Source organism: Hemitrygon akajei, chromosome 7, assembly GCF_048418815.1.
Source record: "Hemitrygon akajei chromosome 7, sHemAka1.3, whole genome shotgun sequence".
NCBI classification, from domain to species: domain Eukaryota; kingdom Metazoa; phylum Chordata; class Chondrichthyes; order Myliobatiformes; family Dasyatidae; genus Hemitrygon; species Hemitrygon akajei.
The window spans coordinates 102,683,404-102,704,083 of record NC_133130.1 but is presented as its reverse complement, the minus strand read 5'-3'; the positions used below and the strand labels follow the sequence as shown (position 1 = coordinate 102,704,083).

The 20,680-nt window shown below is 43.6% G+C and overlaps 1 protein-coding gene across 6 annotated transcripts in view; it reads right to left on the bottom strand.

The window, feature by feature from the left end:
* The window catches only part of LOC140730748 (probable methyltransferase TARBP1), a 384,497-nt gene extending 376,973 nt beyond the window's left edge, over positions 1-7,524 (bottom strand). For 4 of the 6 annotated variants that reach the window (XR_012099667.1, XR_012099666.1, XR_012099668.1 and 1 more), the window contains exon 1: positions 6,415-7,522. Coding sequence is in view for 3 of the 6 variants with exons in the window: in XM_073051593.1 (XP_072907694.1) it covers positions 6,415-7,483 (1,069 nt within the window). In the remaining 3 variants the exon portion in view is untranslated. Of the gene's footprint in view, positions 1-6,414 lie in introns of all 6 variants that reach the window. The other 2 variants (XM_073051594.1, XM_073051592.1) reach the window with 2 other exon arrangements.
* Between the last annotated feature and the right edge of the window lie 13,156 nt (positions 7,525-20,680).

Here is a 20,680-nt window from a genome sequence, read left to right as displayed (position 1 = left end):
TGTGCAGAATGTGGTCTGACATTGTCCTGCTGAAATAAGCATGGACGTCCCGGGAAGAGACGTCACCTTGATGGCAACATATGTCTCTCTAAAATCCTAATATCCACCTCAGAGTCAATGGTACCTTCATATACATGCAACTCACCCATGCCGTGGGCACTGATGCACCCCCATACCATCACAGATGCTGGCTTTTGCACCTTTCACTGATAACAATCAGGAGGGTCGCTTTTACCTTTGGCACGGAGAACTAGACGCCCGTTTTTTCCGAAAACTAACTGAAATGTGGACTCATCTGACCACAGCACACGGTTCCACAGTCTTTTGGTCCATCTGGGACGGGCCCGGAGAACTCATCGGTGTTTCTGCATAGAGTTGATGTATGGCTTCCTCCTTGCATAATACAGTTTCAAGTTGCATTTCTGGATGCAGAGACAGACTGTGTTAAGTGACAATGGTTTTCCAAAGTACTCCCGAGCCCAGGTGGCTATAATTGTCACAGTCACTGCATGACTGTTTCTTAGGCAGTGCCGCCTGAGGGCTCGAAGATCACGCACATTCAACAGTGGTTTCCGACCTTGCCCTTTACGCACTGAGGTGTCTCTGAATTCTCTGAATCTTTTCACAATATTATGTACTGTAGATGTTGAAAGACCTAAATTCTCTGCATTCTTGCGTTGGGAAATGTTCCTTTTGAACTGACTAACAATTCTCTCACGAGTTTTGACACAAAGGGGTGAGCCACGATCCATCCTTGCTTGCAAAGACTGAGCCTTTGATGGACGCTACTTTTATACCCAGTCATGATACCTCACCTGCTACCAATTAGCCTGATTAATGTGGAGTCTTCCAAACTGGTGTTACTTGAATATTCTGTGCACTTTTCAATCTTACTTTAACTGTCCCAACTTTTGTTGAGTGTGTTGCAGCCATCAAATTCTAAATTTGTGTATATCTACAAAATACAATTAAGTTGGTCAGTAAAACTATTGAAAATCTTTTCTTTGTACTTTTGTCAGTTAAATAAAGGTTCACGTGAATTAACATATCACAGATTTTTGGTTTTATTGCATTTTGGAAAATATTCCAACTTTTCTGGAATTGGGGTTTGTAAAAGCAATGATGTTATGTTAGAACATTAGAAAGTTTTTGACAAAGAACAGGCCATTCAGCCCAACAAAACTTGCCAAATTCCTAGTCACACAGTGTGTTGAAATAACTATCAAGTTTTTTTTGGAAGTATAAGGTACTACTCTCAACAATACAACTAGATAGTTTGCTCCATGTGTCCACAACTCACTGTGTAAAGAAATGCTTCCTGATGCTAGTCTGAAATCTCCCCTTAACCAGTATCCTTGATGATGGATTAATTTTGAAGTAGGAGCTGGTATGTACCTTAATGATCTTGAATACTTTTGTCATGTATCCTCTCATTCTATGACTACTTAGGCTAAAAAGATTTAATTTTTTCAATCTTTCTTCATATCTCATACCCTGCAGACCTCGAATGAATCTAGTCACCCTTCTCTGCACTCTCTGCAGTGCCTTCACATCCCTCACACAATATGGAGACCAAAACTGTACAGAGTACTCAAGGTGTGGCTTTACAAGCACATTATACAGCTTAAGGAGAATGTCTCTAGATTTGAACTCCACTGAGTGCATTACGGTATAGCCCAACATTCTATTAGCCTTTTTAATCAGTTCTGTGTATTGTCTGGATGTTGATGGTGATGAGCCTACCAAGACACCCAAATCCTTCCCATACAGTGCAATTTCTAACTCAACCCACCACCCCACTGTAAACTTATATCCAATTTTACTACTTCCTATATGTAATATTTTACACTTACGTATATTAAATTTATACTAGCATTTATCTGCCCACATCTTGATTTTGTTTGGATCTAACTGTTTTGATTCTGCTGCCTGAATTGTATCAGCCCATCTACCCAATTTTGTGTCATCGGCAAACTTTATTAGTAGTTTATTTGTTAAGTGCTTATCCAAATCATTAATGTAAATTATGAACAGCAACGGTCCCAAATCTGAGCCCTGCAAAACCCCACTTTTAACATTTCCTAGGTGTGAAAATGATCCTCTTACCATAACTCATTTTCTGTTTTTGAACCAATTCTGCACCCATTCACATACCTTACCCTACCTCCTGCATTTTGAAGTCTCCCATTACAATTGTGACATTATTCTTATTACATGCCTTTTCCAGCTCCCTTTACAATCTCAACCCCACATCTTGGCTATTATTTGGAAGCCCACAATGGTTTTTTAACCCTTGCAGTTTCTTGACTTCACCCACAAAGACTCGACATTCTCTGACCCTTTGTCACCTCTTTCTAAAAATGTAATTCCATCTCTTATCAACAAAGCTACACCACCGCCTATGCCTTCCTGCCTGTTCTTTTGATAGCAAGTATATCCTTTAATGTTAAGCTCCCAATGATGACCTTACAGCCACAACTAGTTGATGCCCACAATGTCATACCAACCAATCTCTAATTACACAAGTTCGTCCACTTTATTTCGAATGCTACACACATCCAAATACACCACTTTCAGTCCTGTATTCTTCACCCTTTTGAATTTTACCTCTGTGGCACAGCTTAACTCTTTGCTCTGTCTGCAGTTATACCCAACCATTGGCTTGTCCTTATTTACATGCATATTACATCATCTACTTGCAAACCAGCTGACTCATCCTCAGCTCTATCATACTGGTCCCCGTCCCCCTGCCATTTCAGTTTAAACCACTCCCAACAGCTCTAGTAAACCTGCCTGCAAGAATATTGGTCACCCTCAGATTCAAGTGCAATCCCTCCCTTTTGTACAGGTCTCAGAAGAGGCCCCAATGATCCAGAAATCCGTATCCTTGACCCAATTCTTTAGCCATGCATTTCTCTGCCACCTCATTCTATTCCTATCCTCACTGTCACATGGCCCCAGCAGCAATCACAAGATTACTACCCTTGAGGTCCTGTTTCTTAGCTTCCTTCTTAACTCCCTGTATTCTGTTTCTGACCTTCTTCCTTTTTTTTTTACCCACGTCATTGGTACCAACATATTCCACAACTTTTGGCTGCTTACTCTCCCTTTTCAGGATATTGTGAACATGTTTAGAAACATCACGGACCCTGGCACCAGGGATGCAAGCTACCATCTGTGTTTCTTTTTCACTTCCACAGAATCACTTACCTGTCCCCCTCACTACAAAGTCCCTTATTACTGCTGCCATCCTCTTCAGTTCCTTCCCTTCTGAGCCACAAGGACACACTCAGTGCCAGAGGCACAGCTACTGTTGCTTCCCCCAGGAAGGTCTAGGACCAGAGGGAACAGTGTCAGAATAGAGGGGCATCCTTTTAGAACAGAGAGCAGGAGGAATTTATTTAACCTCCGGAGGCAGCTGTGGAGCCCAAGTATTTATGTATATTTAAGGCAGAAGTTGATAGATTCTTGATTGATAAAGGCATAAAGGAGAAGGGAGTGAAAGGGAAATGAATCAGCCATGATGAAATGGCAGAGAAGACTCAATGGGCCAAATGGCCTAATACTGCTCCTACATCTTATGGTCTTTTGGTCTAACATTTGTAAAGTTAAAATTACCTACTATAACATTATGTTTCTTGCAACAGTCTGTGTTTTCACTACAAATTTGTTCCTCCAAATGCCACAGATTGTTGGGTGATCTGTTATATAGTCCTATTAACATGGTCATACCTCTTACTCCTCAGTCCTACCCATAAAGCCTCACTAAATGAGTGCTCCAGTCTGAGTGAGCGCTCCGGTCCCAGGGCGGGCGGGTGCTCCGGTTTGAGTTTTCCAGTCTGTCCTGGCTGAGCACTGCCCTGACTTATAATGCCACCCCTCCCATTCTGTTCTATCTAAAATAGCAGAACCCTGGAATATTGAGCTGCCAATCCTGCCACCAACTCTCACTAATAGCTACAATATCATAATCCCACGTGTTGATCCATGCCCTGAACTCATCTGCTTTTCCTACAATACTCTTGCCTTTCAAATACACATCATGCAGGACATTAGCCACACCATACTTGATCTGAGGTCTTAACAACATGTCTTCACAACCTCTGCATGATCTGTACTGGCACTCTAGTTTAAACATCCCCATGTAGCATGAGCAAACCTTCACAATGGATAGACTCATCCAGTTCATGTGCAAACAGTCACTTCTCTACAAGTCACACCTTCCCTGGAAGGGAGCACAATGACCCAAAAAAAAAAATTATGCCCTCCGTCTGCACCAATTCCTTAGCCACGTGTTAAAATGTATAATTTTTCTGGCCTCATGAACATGTGGGACGGGAGCAATCCTAAGGTCACAAGCCTGCCGGTCCTGCCCTTTAAATTAGCACCAAACTCCCTAAGCCAAACTTCGTTACTCTTCCTACCCATGTCATTGGCACTACAGGGACCACGGCCTCTGGCTGCTCACAACCCCACTTAAGAATGCAGAATTCTCTATCCAAGATGTCCTGGACCCTGGCACCTCGTTCTCATTCGGGAATCTCGTTCCCATCCATAGAACCTCCTTTCTCTTCCCCTAACGAATCCCCCACCACCACAGCTTGCTCTTCTCCCATCTTCCCTTCTGAGTCACTGAGTCCCAGAGACTCAAACACCGACTTTCCTCTGCTAGGTCTTTCCCACACCCCACTCCACCAGAATCATTCCAGAATCTAGTGATTCTTGAAAAATTACTTCTAACATCTCCTCAATCTCATTAACTTTTTCAGAACCATTTAATTCTGTTGTACATGACTTATTACTTTCAACAGATACCTAGATATCAAGGATAACAGAATGATCGGAAAAATAATGTCAGGTCAGCTTAAACATGACTTTGATGAATGGTGAGGCTTGAAAGTCCAGTTGCCCTAGCCCTGGTCAAATTTCTTATGTTTTTATAGATGGCTGGCAATATAGTTCAAGTTTATTGTCAAACATATATACCGTCAAACAAAACAACATTTCTCCAGACCACAGTACGCATAACACACAAGACACAATCAACAGAAAAATATATTCCAGAAGATTGACATAAGGTGCATTTGCAACTCAAGTTAAAATGTATATAGTGTAAGATGACTGGTGCTTCATTGGTAATGAGATATAGGAAAGAAGCTGTTTCTCAACCCAACAGTCCTTGTCCTAATGCTACAGTACCTCCTGACTAATGGTGGCAGGGAGGGGGGTGGTTTCAAAGCTATTGAGAGAAGGGTCACGGGTATGCAGCACTCATGATAAATATCTTGGAAGAGTAAGACAGTCAATCATGCCACAAAGTCAACCCCTGAATTACAAAATTCCCAAAAACAGATGTCAGTACACTTAATGCTTGAATGGCTTCCTTTCATGTCATTCCTGGACAACTAAAAGAGTGAGATTTCCCCTTCTGCATATCTGCTCTTAAACAGCTGCTACACAGTGAACAGTGAGAGGAACATCTCATGCTTATCCTCACAGTGAAGTGCAAACTGCCACCCTTTCAATGACACTGGTCCCTGTAAAACACCACCATGGATCCAGTTTTAGGTTATACCCTGGGGGTATAGGGGTCAGTGTGGACATGGTGGAGGATTACAAATACCTGGGGATACGAATTGACAATAAACTGGACTGGTCAAAGAACACTGAGGCTGTCTACAAGAAGGGTCAGAGCCATCTCTATTTCCTGAGGAGACGGAGGTCCTTTAACATCCGCCAGATGATGCTGAGGATGTTCTACGAGTCTGTGGTGGCCAGTGCTATCATGTTTGCTGTTGTGTGCTGGGGCAGCAGGCTGAGAGTAGCAGACACCAACAGAATCAACAAACTCATTCGTAAGGCCAGTGATGTTGTTGGGGTGGAACTGGACTCTCTGACGGTGGTGTCTGAAAAGAGGATGCTGTCCAAGTTGCATGCCATCTTGGACAATGACTCCCATCCACTCCATAATTTACTGGTTAGGCACAGTACATTCAGCCAGAGACTCATTCCACTGAGATGTAACACTGAGCGTCATAGGAAATCATTCCTGCCTGGGGCCATCAAACTTTACAACTCCTCCCTCGGAGTGTCAGACACCCTTGAGCCAATAGTCTGGTTCTGGACTTATTTCCATTTGGCATGATTAACTTATTATTTAATTACTTATGGTTTTATATTGCTATATTTCTACACTATTCTTGGTTGGTGAGGCTGTAACGAAACCCAATTTCCCTCGGGATCAATAAAGTATGTCTGTCTGTCTGTCTCACACACCCAGCATATCTATAATCATTAGAGAGGCGATTTCCGAATTCCATTAAATTGAACAAGATCCACTATGTGTACAAATGGTATAAGCTGCGTTAATAAAACTGTTACTCTTTACAAAGGATGAACTAGTCATCAAAATACCGTGTTCGTTCTGAAATTCCAAGGCGAAGTCTCTTTCCAGTGCCCCAAAAATATCCACAGCCCTTTTCAACAGATACAAGGCTCTCTTGCGAGTCGTGTTATTCGTGTCTACCAGTCCTGCTTGCAACACTTTCCAAAATTCAATGCACGTCCGGAGGTCGAGATTACCGGCCGGCGAGAGCGAAGTGAGCAGCAGCAGGAGTCTGGAAACGTTGCCGGACCACTCCCACCGTCTCACGCCGTCCCAGATATCCCTCATGGACACCTTCTCCTGCTCTAGGAGAGTTGAGATGAGCCGGGTGGCCACCCTGGCCGCCACGCTGTCCTCACCGACCCTCACAGTGGTCAGAGCGAGAGGCAGTAGCTCTCCATTGTCCGGCTCCCGCTCCAACACGAGAGGCCACAGATTCACCAGCATCTCGACAACGACATGAATGTCGGAGTACTCAGTGCCCGGGGAGGAGGAGGAGGCGATGGACCCGCTCCGCTGCTCGGTGTAAGTTCGCAACTCCCGTAAACAAGAGGCAACCGCCTGCTGCAATAGCTCAGGCGGAGCTAGCCGACAGCAGGTCAGCAGTAAGCGGCAGACCGCAAGGCCTAGACGGCGGTCGGCCGGCTCCTCCAGCCGTACGATACGCAGCAGCGGCAAGCACCGTTCCTCGGCAAGTCCCCGAAGGTTATGCCACTCCAGCCCGACGCTTCGGGCCTCCAGCTCCTCCAGAAGGAGGCGCAGAGTCTCCACCCGGCCAGCGTCCAGTTCCGCCTCCCAGCACCACCGGCACAGCTCGGGCAGCATCATCGGCAGTTCGGGGCCGAGGTGCAGCAACAAGTCCACCACCAGCCGCGGCTCCATGGTTGCTAGGAAAGGAACTACCCGGGCCGAAAGGACCGTCGGTACTGGCGTCACACTCTCGAACGTCCGGCGGAAACGCTTCCGCTTCTCGCCCCCAGCGCGACCAAACTGAAATAGGGCGGCTGCCGGAAACCCTGAATAAACAGAGAGCTGTTGTAGGTCGGATTGACATAAAACGTAGGAGAGGAATTCGGTCAACCGTGTCTGCTCCATCATTCCATCAAACCTGATTTATTCTACCTTTCAATCCCATTCTCCTGCCTACTCCCCGTAATCTTTGACGTCCTGGCTAATTAAGAACCTATAAAGCTTCACTTTAAATATACCCAATGACGGCCTCCAACAGCTGTGAATTCCACAGATTCACCACCCTCCAGCTGAAGAAATTCCTCCTCATCTCTTCAAATTGGACGTTCCTCCACTCAGAGGTGTTGCCCTCTCATCCTAGACTCAGCCACAATAGGAAATATCCTTCCTACTTCAACTCTATTCAGACTTTTCAACATTTATTAGGTTTCAATGGATCCCTCCTCATTCTACATGCCAGCAAGTACAGGCCCAAAGCCAACGAACGTCCTCATATGGATAGGAAACTATATTTTTAATTCAGTGCTTCTGACCCAGTTGTGGTTCCTCAGGCTACAAAAACAAGGTAAAAAGAATAAACACACGTGATTCTGCAGATGCTTTAAGTTAGAGTAACACACACACACACACACACAAGTAGTATCACAATTGTAATAGGGGATTGTAATCAGACTGATGTCGGATCACAAGAGAGGGACTTTGTTGAATGCCTATGAGATGACTTTTTTGAGCAACTTATGCTTGAGCCTACTTGGGGAAAGGCCATTTTAGATTGGGTGTTGTGTAATAACCCAGGTCTTATTAGGGAGCTAAAGGTAAAGGAACCCTTAGGAGATAGTGATCATAATACGATTGAATTCATACTGCAATTTGAGAGGGAGAAGCACAAGGCACATGTATCAGTAGCACAATGGACTAAAGAGAATTACAGAGGCATGAGAGAGGAGCTTGCCCAGGTGGTTTGGAGGAGGATACTGGTGGGGATAATGGCAGAGCAGAGATGGCTGAAGTTTCAGAAATAGTTCACAAGGTGCAGGATAGATATGTCCCACAGAGGAGGAAGTTCTCAAATGGCAGGGGTAGGCAACTGCGGCTGACAAGGGAAGTTAAGGACTACATAAAAGCCAAGGAAAGGGCAGCTAAAGTGAATGGGAAGTGGATGATTGGGAAGTTTTTAAAATCCAACAAAAGCAACTAAAAAAAGCTATAAGAAGGGAAAAGATTAAATATGAGGGCAAACTAGCCAATAATATAAAGCAGGATACTAAAAGTTTTTTCAGTTTTATAAAGAATTGAATTAATGTGTGAGTTAATATTGGACTACTGGAAAGTGATGTTGGTGAGGTAGTAATGGGGACAAAGAAATGGTGGATGAACATAATGGGTACTTTTCCTCTGTCTTCACTGTGGAAGACACTAGGAGTGTGCCAGAGATCTGTGAGTGTCATTGGTATTACAAAGGAAAAAGTGCTAGGCAAACTCAAAGATCTTAAGGTGGATAAGTCACCTGGACCAGATGGACTACACCCCAGAGTCCTGAGAGAGGTTGCTGAAGAGATAACACATGCATTGGTCATGATCTTTCAAGAATCACTTAATTCTGGACTGGAAAATTGCAAATGTCACTCCACTCTTTAAGAAGGGAGGAAGGCAAAAGAAAGGAGATTACAAGCCAGTTAGCCTAACTTCAGAGGCTGGGAAAGTGTTGGAGGCTATTATTAAGGATGAGGTTTCTGGGTACTTGAAGACTAATGATAAAATAAGTCAAAGTCAGCATGGTTTCTGTAAAAAGAAATCTTGACTGACAGGTCTGTAATAGTTCTTCAAGGAAGTAACAAAGTGGACAAAGGAGAGGCAGTGGATGTCATTTACTTAGATGTTCAGAAGGTATTTGATATGGTGCCACACATGAGGCTGCTTAACAAAATAAAATGATGGGCTGAATGGCCTAATTCTGCTCCAATGTCTATGGTCTTATGGTCTAAGTAAAAAGAAAATAACATGAGCATCTTAGCATCCAAATTCAGCAGTTAAATTAGTAAATTAGTTTATTATTGTCTGAATAAAAAAATTTTGTTTTGCATGCCATCCAAACAGATCATTTCATTACATTAGTGTATTAAGTTGATACAAAGGAATCCGTATCAGAATCAGGTTTAATATAGAAACATAGAAAATAGGTGCAGGAGTAGGCCATTCGGCCCTTCGAGCCTGCACCGCCATTCAGTATGATCATGGCTGATCATCCAACTCAGAACTCTGTACCTGCTTTCTCTCCATACCCCCTGATCCCTTTTGCCACAAGGGCCATATCTAACTTTCTCTTAAATATAGCCAATGAACTGGGCTCAACTGTTTCCTGTGGCAGAGAATTCCACAGATTCACCACTCTCTGTGTGAAGAAGTTTTTCCTCATCTCGGTCCTAAAAGGCTTCCCCTTTATCCTTAAACTGTGACCCCTCGTTCTGGACTTCCCCAACATCGGAAACAATCTTCCTGCATCTAGCCTGTCCAATCCCTTTAGAATTTTATACGTTTCAATAAGATCCCCCCTCAATCTTCTAAATTCCAGTGAGTATAAGCCTAGTCGATCCAGTCTTTCTTCATATGAAAGTCCTGCCATCACAGGAATCAATCTGGTGAACCTTCTCTGTACTCCCTCTATGGCAAGAATGTCTTTCCTCAGATTAGGGGACCAAAACTGCACACAATATTCTAGGTGCGGTCTCACCAAGGCCTTGTACAACTGCAGTAGAACCTCCCTGCTCCTGTACTCTATGCTATACTCTATCCTTTTGCTATGAATGCCAACGTACTATTTGCCTTTTTCACCGCCTGCTGTACCTACATGCCCACCTTCAATGACTGGTGTACAATGACACCCAGATCTCGTTGCATCTCCCCTTTTCTTAATCGGCCACCGTTCAGATAATAATCTGTTTTCCTGTTCTTGCAACCAAAGTGGATAACCTCACATTTATCCACATTAAATTGCATCTGCCATGAATTTGCCCACTCACCTAACCTATCCAAGTCACCCTGCATCCTCCTCACAGCTAACACCGTCACCCAGCTTCGTGTCATCCGCAAACTTGGAAATGCTGCATTTAATTCCCTCATCTAAATCATTAATATATATTGTAAACAACTGGGGTCCCAGCACTGAGCCTTGCGGTACCCCACTAGTCACTGCCTGCCATTCTGAAAAGGTCCCGTTTACTCCCGCTCTTTGCTTCCTGTCTGCCAACCAATTCTCTATCCACATCAATACCATACCCCCAATACCGTGTGCTTTAAGTTTGCACACTAATCTCCTGTGTGGGACATTGTCAAAAGCCTTTTGAAAATCTAAATATACCACATCCACTGGCTCTCCCCTATCCACTCTACTAGTTACATCTTCAAAAAATTCTATAAGTGATATATTCTATATCACTGGCATATGCCATAAAATATGTTGTGGCAGCAGCACATGGGATGTGTGAGGTATATAGCGAGAGGTGGCACCTTGAGTGAAAGGGCTTATCATGTCCATTCTGGGGCAGTTCACTCACTTTTGGTCCCCACTGGACACTCAGCTCCTACCAGTGACTCCATGTAGCTGTTTAGTTGTAACAGTGGCTGGTTCGACAGCCAGTTAGAATGCTCTCCGCAGTACATCTGTAGAAATTTGCGAGAGTCTTTGGTGACATACCAAATCTCCTCAAACTCCTCAGGAATATAGGAGATAGTATGAACAGAAAACAGAATAAAGTATTACAGTCACAGAGAAAGTGCACTGCCAGCAGCAGTCAATAAGGTGCAAGTCCATATGAGATAGATAGTGTGGTCAAGGGTCCCAGATAACCACATCTGCACCAAGTGCTCCAAGCACATGTCAAGAGAATGTGTCAAGGAAACTCAATGACCTTCATTTCATATGGGAGACTGAGGAAGTGATAGTTAGGACCTACAGGGAGTTAGTCACCCCCGTGTTGTAGGAGGCAGGTAACTGGGCAACTGTCAGGAGAAGGAAGGGAAATCAGCAGCCAGTACCCCTGTGGCTGTTCCCCTCACTTTGGATAGCATTGAGAGGAACAACCTATCGGGGGAGAGCCACAGAGACAGGGTCCCCAGCACGGTGGCTCAGAAGAGAAGACAGGTGAAGAGGAGTGCAGTAATGACAGGAGATTCCATAGTTAGAGGAATACAGAGAAAATTCACTGCTTCACTAACAACCATATCTACAGCAACCAGGAGGCCAATTGCAAGAAAAAGTTTGTGAACCCTTTGCAATTACCTGGTTTTCTGCATGAATCTCTCATAAAATGTCATCTGATATTCATTTAAGTCACAATAATCGGCAACCAAAAACTGCTTAAAATTATAACACCAAACAATTGTACTTTTCATCAATACTGATGAAACAATTAAACAATCACAGTCTAGGTTCAAGAAAGTACGTGAACCTCTGTGGTAATGCCTTCTACAAAAGCTATTTGGAGTCAGGTATCCTGAATTGAATTGAATTGAACTGAATTGAATTTATTACTTACATCCTTCATATACATGAGGAGAAAAACCCTTTATGTTACATCTCTGTCTAAATGTGCAATGTAAAATTTACAGTAATTTATGATAAATATTATGTACAACAGGACAGTCAATATAACATAAAATTACAATTGTATCAGTGTGAATTAATCAGTCTGATTGCCTGGTGGAAGAAGCTGTCCCAGAACCTGTTAGTCCTGGCTTTTATGCTGCAGTACCATTTCCCGGATGGTAGCAGCTGGAACAGTTTGTGGTTGGGATGACTCAGGTCCCCACTGATCCTTCGGGCCTTTTTTTACACACCTGTCTTTGTAAATGTTCTAAATAGTGGGAAGTTCACATCTACAGATGCACTGGGCTGTTCGCACCATTCTCCACAGAGTCCTGTGATTGAGGGAAGTACAGTTCCCATACCAGGCAGTATGCTCTCAATTGTGTCCCTGTAGAAAGGATTTGGGGGCCCATACCAAACTTCTTAAACCATCTGAGGTGAAAGAGGTGCTGTTGTGCCTTTTTCACCACACAGCCAGTATGTACAAACCATATGAGAGCCTCGGTGATGTTTATGCCGAGGTACAGCAAGTAGTGAAGAAAGCTAATGGCATGTTGGCCTTCATAACAAGGGGAGTTGAGTATAGGAGCAAAGAGGTCCTTCTGCAGTTGTACAGGTCCCTGGTGAGACCACACCTGGAGTATTGTGTTCAGTTTTGGTCTCTAAATTTAAGGAAGGACATTCTTGCTATTGAGGGAGTGCAGCGTAGGTTCACAAGGTTAATTCCTGGGATGGCAGGACTGTCATATGTTGAAAGATTGGAGCGACTGGGCTTGTATACACTGGAATTTAGAAGGATGAGAGAGAATCTGATTGAAACATATAAGATTATTAAGGGATTGGACACACATGTTCCCGATGTTGGGGAGTCCAGAACCAGAGGCCACTGTTTAACAATAAGGGATAGGCTATTTAGAACGGAGTTGAGGAAAAAGTTTTTTACCCAGAGAGTTGTGGATCTGTGGAATGCTCTGCCTCAGAAGGCAGTGGAGGCCAATTCTCTGGATGCTTTCAAGAAGGAGTTAGATAGAGATATTAAAGATAGCGGAGTCAAGGGATATGGGGAGAAGGCAGGAACGGGGTACTGATTGTGGATGATCAGCCATGATCACAGTGAATGGCGGTGCTGGCTCGAGGGGCCGAATGGTCTAGTCCTGCACCTATTGTTTATTGTCTATTGAACTTAAAGCTGTTCACCCTCTCAACCCCAGATCCACTGATATCAATGGGGATTAGCCTGTCTCCGTTCCTCCTGTAGACCACAACCAGCTCCTTTGTTTTTGCGACATTGAGAGAGAGGTTGTTTTCTTGACACCACTGTGTCAGGGTGATGACTTCTTCTCTGTAGGCTGCCTCATTATTATTTGAGATTAGTCCAATCAGTGTAGTGTCATCAGCAAATTTAATTAGTAGATTAGAGCTGTGGGTGGTGACACAGTCACAGGTATATAGAGAGTAAAGGAGGGGGCTTAGGATACAGCCCTGAGGGTCTCCTGTATTGAGAGTCAGAGGGGTGGAGATGAGGAAGACCATTCTTATTACCTGCTGGCAATCTGACAGGAAGTCCAGGATCCAGCTACACGAGGCAGGGTGAAGGTCGAGGTCTCTGAGCTTCTTGTTGAGCTTGGATGGAACTATGGTGTTGAATGCTGAACAGAAGTCCAAGAACAGCATTCTCACATAAGCATCCTTCTTCAGATGTGTAAGGACAGTGGCTATTGCATCATCTGTCAGTCGGTTGTGTTGGTAGGCGAACTGTAGAAGGTCCAGCTTGGGTGGTAGCAAGCTGCAGGTGTGGTCGTTGACCATCCTCTCAAAGCATTTGCTTATTATTGAGATGAGATGAGTTGAGACTGGAGGTGTGGGTCTCAGAAGAAGAATTGTAGAGATGCAGGAATCAGAAGAACACTACAAAAACATTTCTAAAGACCTGAGTGTCTGTCAGTCCACAGTAAGAGAAGTTGTCTACAAATGGAGGAAGTTCAGAACTTTTGCTACTCTCCCTGGACATAGAATTCAGCCCATCAAGTCTGTTCTACAATTCCATCACGGCTGATCCCAGATCCACTCAACCCCATACACCTGCCTGCTCACCATATCCTTTGATGCCCTGAATGATCAGGAAAAGATTGAATTCAGTTTTAAATATTCCCATGGATTTGTCCTCCATCACAATCTGTGGCAAAGCATTCCACAGATTCACTATTCTCAGGCTGAAAAATTCCTTCTTACCTCTGTTCCAAATTTTGAGGCTGTGCCCTCTAGTTCTGTGCCCTCTACCACCACCATAAGAAACATCCTCTCCACATCCACCTTATCTAGTCCTTTCAAAATTCAGTAGGTTTCAATAAGATTACACCCCATGCCCATTTCTTCTAAATTCCAGTGAGCACAGGCCCAAACCTCCCAAATGCTCCTCATACATTAATACCTTCATTCCCGGAATCATCCTCATGAACCTCTTCTGGACTTTCTCCAATGATAAAATACCCTTTCTGAGATATGGGACCCAAAACTGTTGACGATACTCCAAGTGCAGTCTTATAAAGTCTCGGCATTATTTCCTTGCTTTTATATTCTATTCCCCTGAAATAAATGTGAATATTGCATTTGCCTTCTTTACCACAAAATCAAACTACAAATTAACCTCCTGGGTGTTTTGCGTGAGGACTCCAAAGTCCCTCTGCACCTCTGTTGTCTAAACCTTCTCCCCATTTAGATAATAGTCAGCACTATTGTTCCTTTTACCAAAATGCATTATCATATGTTTCCCAACACGGTATTTCATCTGCCACTTTTTTGCTCATTCTTCCAATTTGTCTAAGCCCTTCTGCAATCACATTGCTTTCTCAGCACTACTTACCTCTCCAGCTATCTTTGTATCACCCGCAGACTTTGCCACAAAGTCATCAATTCCATTTTCCAAATCATTGACAAATAATGGGAAAAGTAGCAGTCCCAATACTGACCCCTGAGGAACACCACTAGTCACTGGCAGCCAACCAGAGAAGGCCCCCTTTATTCCCACTCGCTGCCTCCTGACTTTCACTGCCTTTCCTTTGTCCACCCTGCTTGTTACTTCGTTGAAGAACTCTAACAGATTTGACAGGCAAGATTTCCCTTTACAGAAACCGTGCTGACTTTGACTTAATTGATCATTAATCTCCAAGTACCCAGAAACCTCATCCTTAATAATAGACTCCAACACTCTCCCAACCACTGAGGTTAGGCTAACTGGCCTATAATTTCCCCTTTTGTCTTCCTCCCTCTTAAAGAGTGGAGTGACATTTGCAATTTTCCACTCCTCTGGGACCACGCCAGAATCAAGTGACTCTTGAAAGATCATGACCAATGCATCCATTATCTCTTCAGCAACCTCTCTCAGGACTCTGGGATGTAGTCCATCTGGTGCATATTGAAGTCCCCCATTACAATTGTGTCATTACCCTTATTTCATGCCTTTTCCAGCTCCCTTTGCAATTTCAACCCCACATCTTGGCTACTATTTGGAGGCCTATATACGATTCCCATAATAGATTTTCACCCTTGCAGTTTCTTAACCTCACCCAGAAAGATTCAACATTCTCTGGCCTTATGTCACTTTTTTCCAAAAGATGTAGTTCCATCTCCTACCAACAGAGTCACACCACCACCTATGCCTTCCTGCCTGTCCTTTAAATACAAAGTTTTGTGGTGACCCACTGATGCACCATCAATAACTCTAGGAGACTGGAAGTGAACGGTAGGCTTTTATTAACAGCAAAAAGGGGGCACAACATCTCAAAGACTGAGGGAGGAGCAGTGCCCCAATTGCCTTTATACAGGGGTCTGTGGGAGGAGCCAAAGGAGCAGTCAGCAGAGGGGCGTGTCCAGACAGGTATACATAGTTTACCACATGTGGTGAACTACCGTAGATTCCGGACTACAGAGCGCACCTGATTAAAAGCCGCTGGCTCTAATTTTAGAAATAAAATCAATTTTTTAATTGTAAAGGCCACATCGGATTTTAGGCCGCACCGGATTTTAGGCCGCACCGGATTTTCGGCCGCAGGTGTCCCACGTCGTAATATGAGATATTTACACAGAAAGATATTACACGTGAGGATTTTTTTAACTTTTAATTAAATCCATATGGTAACAAAAACAAATACATATTGCAAATGCTTTTTTTCGAACCGTGCCCGTACGCGGCTACTTTTAAATATATGTTGCGTATACTTCTTTACTGAACAACATTCCAATATCTCCTAACGACTGGTAAAAAAATATATATATTGCAGCCTACCAGGAAAAGTTATTGATCACCTTTAACTTAAAAGCAGATTTCGCTCAGATCCAAAGCCGCTCGCGTAATGCGCTCCCTCCCTCCGTCCCGTTTCATCGCAAACCGGCATTTTCCCACAAGACACCGCGAAACCGGGTGTGACGTCATAGCATCCCGCGATGTAGTACAGAAAACAAATATAGTTTAAACTAAGTAGGCAGCACAATGCTTCGAGTGTTTTCCATGTTGATGAGGGTGAGTACAAATGACTGATTTACAATAATTTAATTGTGAAAGTGTGCTTGATTTATCGTACAATTTCATTGGACCTCTGTGAACTACTCATCAATTTTATTGGTCTACTGTTATGAGGCAAAATGTTTACGAGGCGGCATGAAAAAAATCATGCATTAGCCGCTTCGGATTATTGGCCGCAAAGTTCAAAGCTGTTCAAAATGTGGGAAAAAAGTAGCGGCTTAAAATCCGGAATCTACGGTACATATACCTGTCTGGACACGCCCACCCACCCCCCCTCCCCGCTGACTGCTCCTGTGGCTCCTCCCACAGATCCCGGTATAAAGGCGATTGGAGACACAGACCCTCCCTCAGTCTCCAGGATGTTGTGTGATGGTCACTTGCTGCTTGTGCTTTCTTCCAGCCAATAAAAGCCTACCTTAACCCATGTCTCAGAGTTATTGATGGTGCATCACCACACCCACTTTCCAGCGCACTCGAACTGGCTCACAAAATGGCGCGTGCCGGCAAGGAGGCCAGCCCCAAAAAGGGCGCCAGGCCTTCTTCACCAGCAAGGGGGAAAGCCTGCGCACAGGAAGGGACTGTGAATATGCGCCTCCTACAGCATTCCCCCCCGGGGAGGGCGGAAACGGGAAGGCTTAAAAGCGAGGCCGCGAAATTTGAATAAATCTTTTATGCAACTGCAACTCACCGTCTGTGTGCCATTATTCCAGTGCTGTGTGTAGCACACCGCTACAGTTTGATGTCAAACTCCCAACTTTCTTTCAACCACAACTCAGTGATGCCAACAATGTCATACCAACCGATCTCTAACTGTGCCACAAGTTCGTCCACCTTATTCTGAATGCTACGCGCATTTAAATACTGCACCTTTAATCCTGCTTTCTTCACCCTAATGTATTTTGCCTCTGTAGTATGTTTTGGAATGGCCAAGACAGAGTCTAGACCTAACCCAATTGAGATGCTGTGGCATGACCTGAAGGGGACTGTTCATGCAATATATCCCCAAAATATTGAAGAACTGAAACAGTTTTGTATTGAGAAATTGTCTAAAATTCTTCCTTGGCATTGTGCAAGTCTGATCAGCAGCTACAAGAAATGTTTGGTGGAGGTTATTGCTGCTAAAGGAGGTTCTGCCAGTTATTAAATACAAGGGTCCATATACTTTGTCCAGACTGGACTGTGAATGATTACACTATGTGTTCAAAAAAGACATGAAAAGTAAAATTGTCTGTGTGTTATTAGTTTAGGCAGATTGTGTTTGTCTATTACAAACGTATTTTGACTTAAATGAAAAACAGAACACATTTTATGAGTAATTAATGCAGAAAACCAGTTAATTGCAAAGGGTTCACAAACTTTATCTTGCAAGTATATATTCCTTTTGTGCCTTCCACCCTTTCATTTTTGAGGGAGCTTGTTTTTGACTGGCATGGACATGATGAGCTGGATGGATTCCACCAATTTCAAAAATGTTATAAGTCAGAGTACAGAGTTCAGAGTTCAGATCCGATGCAGTCCATAATGAGTTTGTAATCCTCCCTATGAACTCATGGGTTTTATCTGGGTGCTCCAGTTTCCTTTCAAAATGTTCCGGTAGGTTGGTTAATTGCTCATTATAAATCATCCTGTGATTAGGCTAGTTTTACATAGTGGGTTGCTGGACAGTGTGGCTTGTTTGGCCAGAAGGGCCTGTTCAGTGCAGTATCTCTAAATAAAACAAATAAATAAATAATAAACTTAATTATAACATAATAAAGAATTAAAATATTCCACTGTCTCTGACCTCTTCTGTAGTGTTAAAAATCTATGACTTCCACCAAAGAATATTAATAGCAAGTAGGTACCTTTGGATTTCTTTAAATAAGATGGGTGATTCCAAACAATATTTAAATTTCATACACACAAACAATACGTATTTAAATTCTGTACTGTTATGTGGCCGGCAACAATGAATATAAAATTGAGTCAGGTTTTATAAACAAACATAAACATTTATTAAACTCTGCTCAACAAAAGTGAAAAGTAAACAAACGACTACTTAACTGGAAGTTAACTGCTATACGGCAATTTAACAAACAGCCAAACTCTGGAATAGTTCTTAAAGTGGTAAATTCGAACACAGTCTTAAAGTGGTAAATTTGAAAGTCCAAGTCCAAGTCCAACAAACACAGTCAGTAAGGAGACACTTCCCTGAAAACTGATTTCTTTGAAGACGTGATGTGAGTGCCGATCCCAGCTAAGATATGTCTTGTCCCAAAGAATTCACGACGAAGGAAATGAAACGGCTTAAAGGAACTGACCTTTTTGCTGGAGGGTGAACACTGCACAAACCTTCCTGATCTTGCATGGGTTATCTCAGATGCACGTCATTATTCCTGAACAAAGATTCAATAACGTCGATCCTTAATAAAACTGCCAAACGACACCACTTGGAGTACTGTGCTCAGTTCTGGTCGCCTCACTACAGGAAGGATGTAGAAGCCATAGAAAGGGTGAAGAGGAGATTTACAAGGATGTTGCCTGGATTGGGGAGCATGCCTTATGAGAATAGGTTGAGTGAACTTGGCCTTTTCTCCTCGGAGCGAAGGAGGATGAGAGGTGACCTGACAGAGGTGTACAAGATGATGAGGGGCATTGATCGTGTGGATAGTCAGAGGCTTTTTCCAGGGCTGAAATGCTTGCCGTGAGAGGACGCAGGTTTAAAGTGCTGGAGAGTAGGTAGAGAGGAAATGTCAGGGGTAAGTTTTTCACTCAGAGTGGTGAGTACATGGAATGGGCTGCCAGCGACAGTGGTGGAGGTGGATACGATAGGGTCTTTTAAGAGGCTTTTAGATAGGTACATGGAGCTTAGTAAATTAGAGGGCTATAGGTAAGCCTAGTAATTTCTGAGGTAGGGACATGTTCAGCACAACTTTGTGGGCCAAAGGGCCTGTATTGTGCCCTATGTTTCTATGTATTGTTACGTATCCCGTAACTGGATCACTTACCAGCAAAGATAGAGCGGTCCGCTGAAGTCTGATGGTACCATTTTCAAATGTTTTTATTTATAAAGGGGCACAAAAGTAAGGTTAATACAAACATTCAGATAACATACATCATCAATCCTCAATCTAAAGCGCAGGTATAGTAATAATCAATAAGAAATAAGCTCTATCGTTGTCTAGGGGTTAAACGATTGTCCGATGGAAATATAACAGTCATTCAAAAGTCTGCAGGCTTCAGCCTTTTGGGAACCGCTGGGTTTCCCGTGTTGGAGAGAGAGAGAGAGATTGGTGAGAAAAGGAACACTTGCCCAGGTCCTTACAAAGCAAAGCCGTGGAATCAGGGGAGCAGGCTTTCCTGTTGTTAGTTAAAAGCGATTTTCCGTGATTCCAGCCACAGACTCCCGATTCGGAATCTAACGCATGTGGCTTCCTTCAAAATGGCTTCCCACTACGACAGGATCGCTATCGTGTCTCTTGGTGCGTCTCAAGGGGTCGTCCCCCCCCAGACCCTCCTTTATACTTCCTCACGGGATCGCAGGTGTCAATCTCTCTCTCAACCAGCCCACTTTGCCCGAGGGCTTTACACGTGGTCTTCATGAGACAATAGTCAAGGTCGCCTTATTCTGCATCCCGGTGGAACGCAGTATTCAGCACGTCTCTCTCTCTCTTGGGTCATTGACCCCTCCCTTCACTAGGGCTCTTGCGATTCTCACAAAGGAGGGGGCTGGTATCATAACAGTATGTCCTCCCTTTGGTTTCTATTTTGGCCTTGACTTCTCTTGTTAGCCATGTTGGGTCATCTTGCCTTTAGAATAATTCTTCTTCCTTGGGCTGTATATATTCTCTGCCTTCCAAATTGCTTCCAGAAACTCTATAAACCATAGACCATTGACCATAAGACAGAGGAACAAAATTAGGCCATATGTCCCATCGAGTCAGCTCTGCCATTCAATTATGGCTGATCCTTTTCCTCTCTTTTGCCCCACTGTCTGGCCTTCAAGATTGGGCAATCAAGATTTGAATAGCTCAGACTCAGCAGAAAGCAATTGAAAATTGAAAAGCTCAAACAAATAAAAAGAGGGGTAGCCCAAGCAGAGCAGCTAGTGAGTCAGTGAAGGAATAGAGCTTTGAGGCTTTGGCTCAAGAAGTTTTGGTGAGGAGGCGGAGGATGAGCTTGCTCCCAATGAGGTAAGGCTGGGTAAGTTTCCTAAATTGATTTAATTAACTTTGGACTA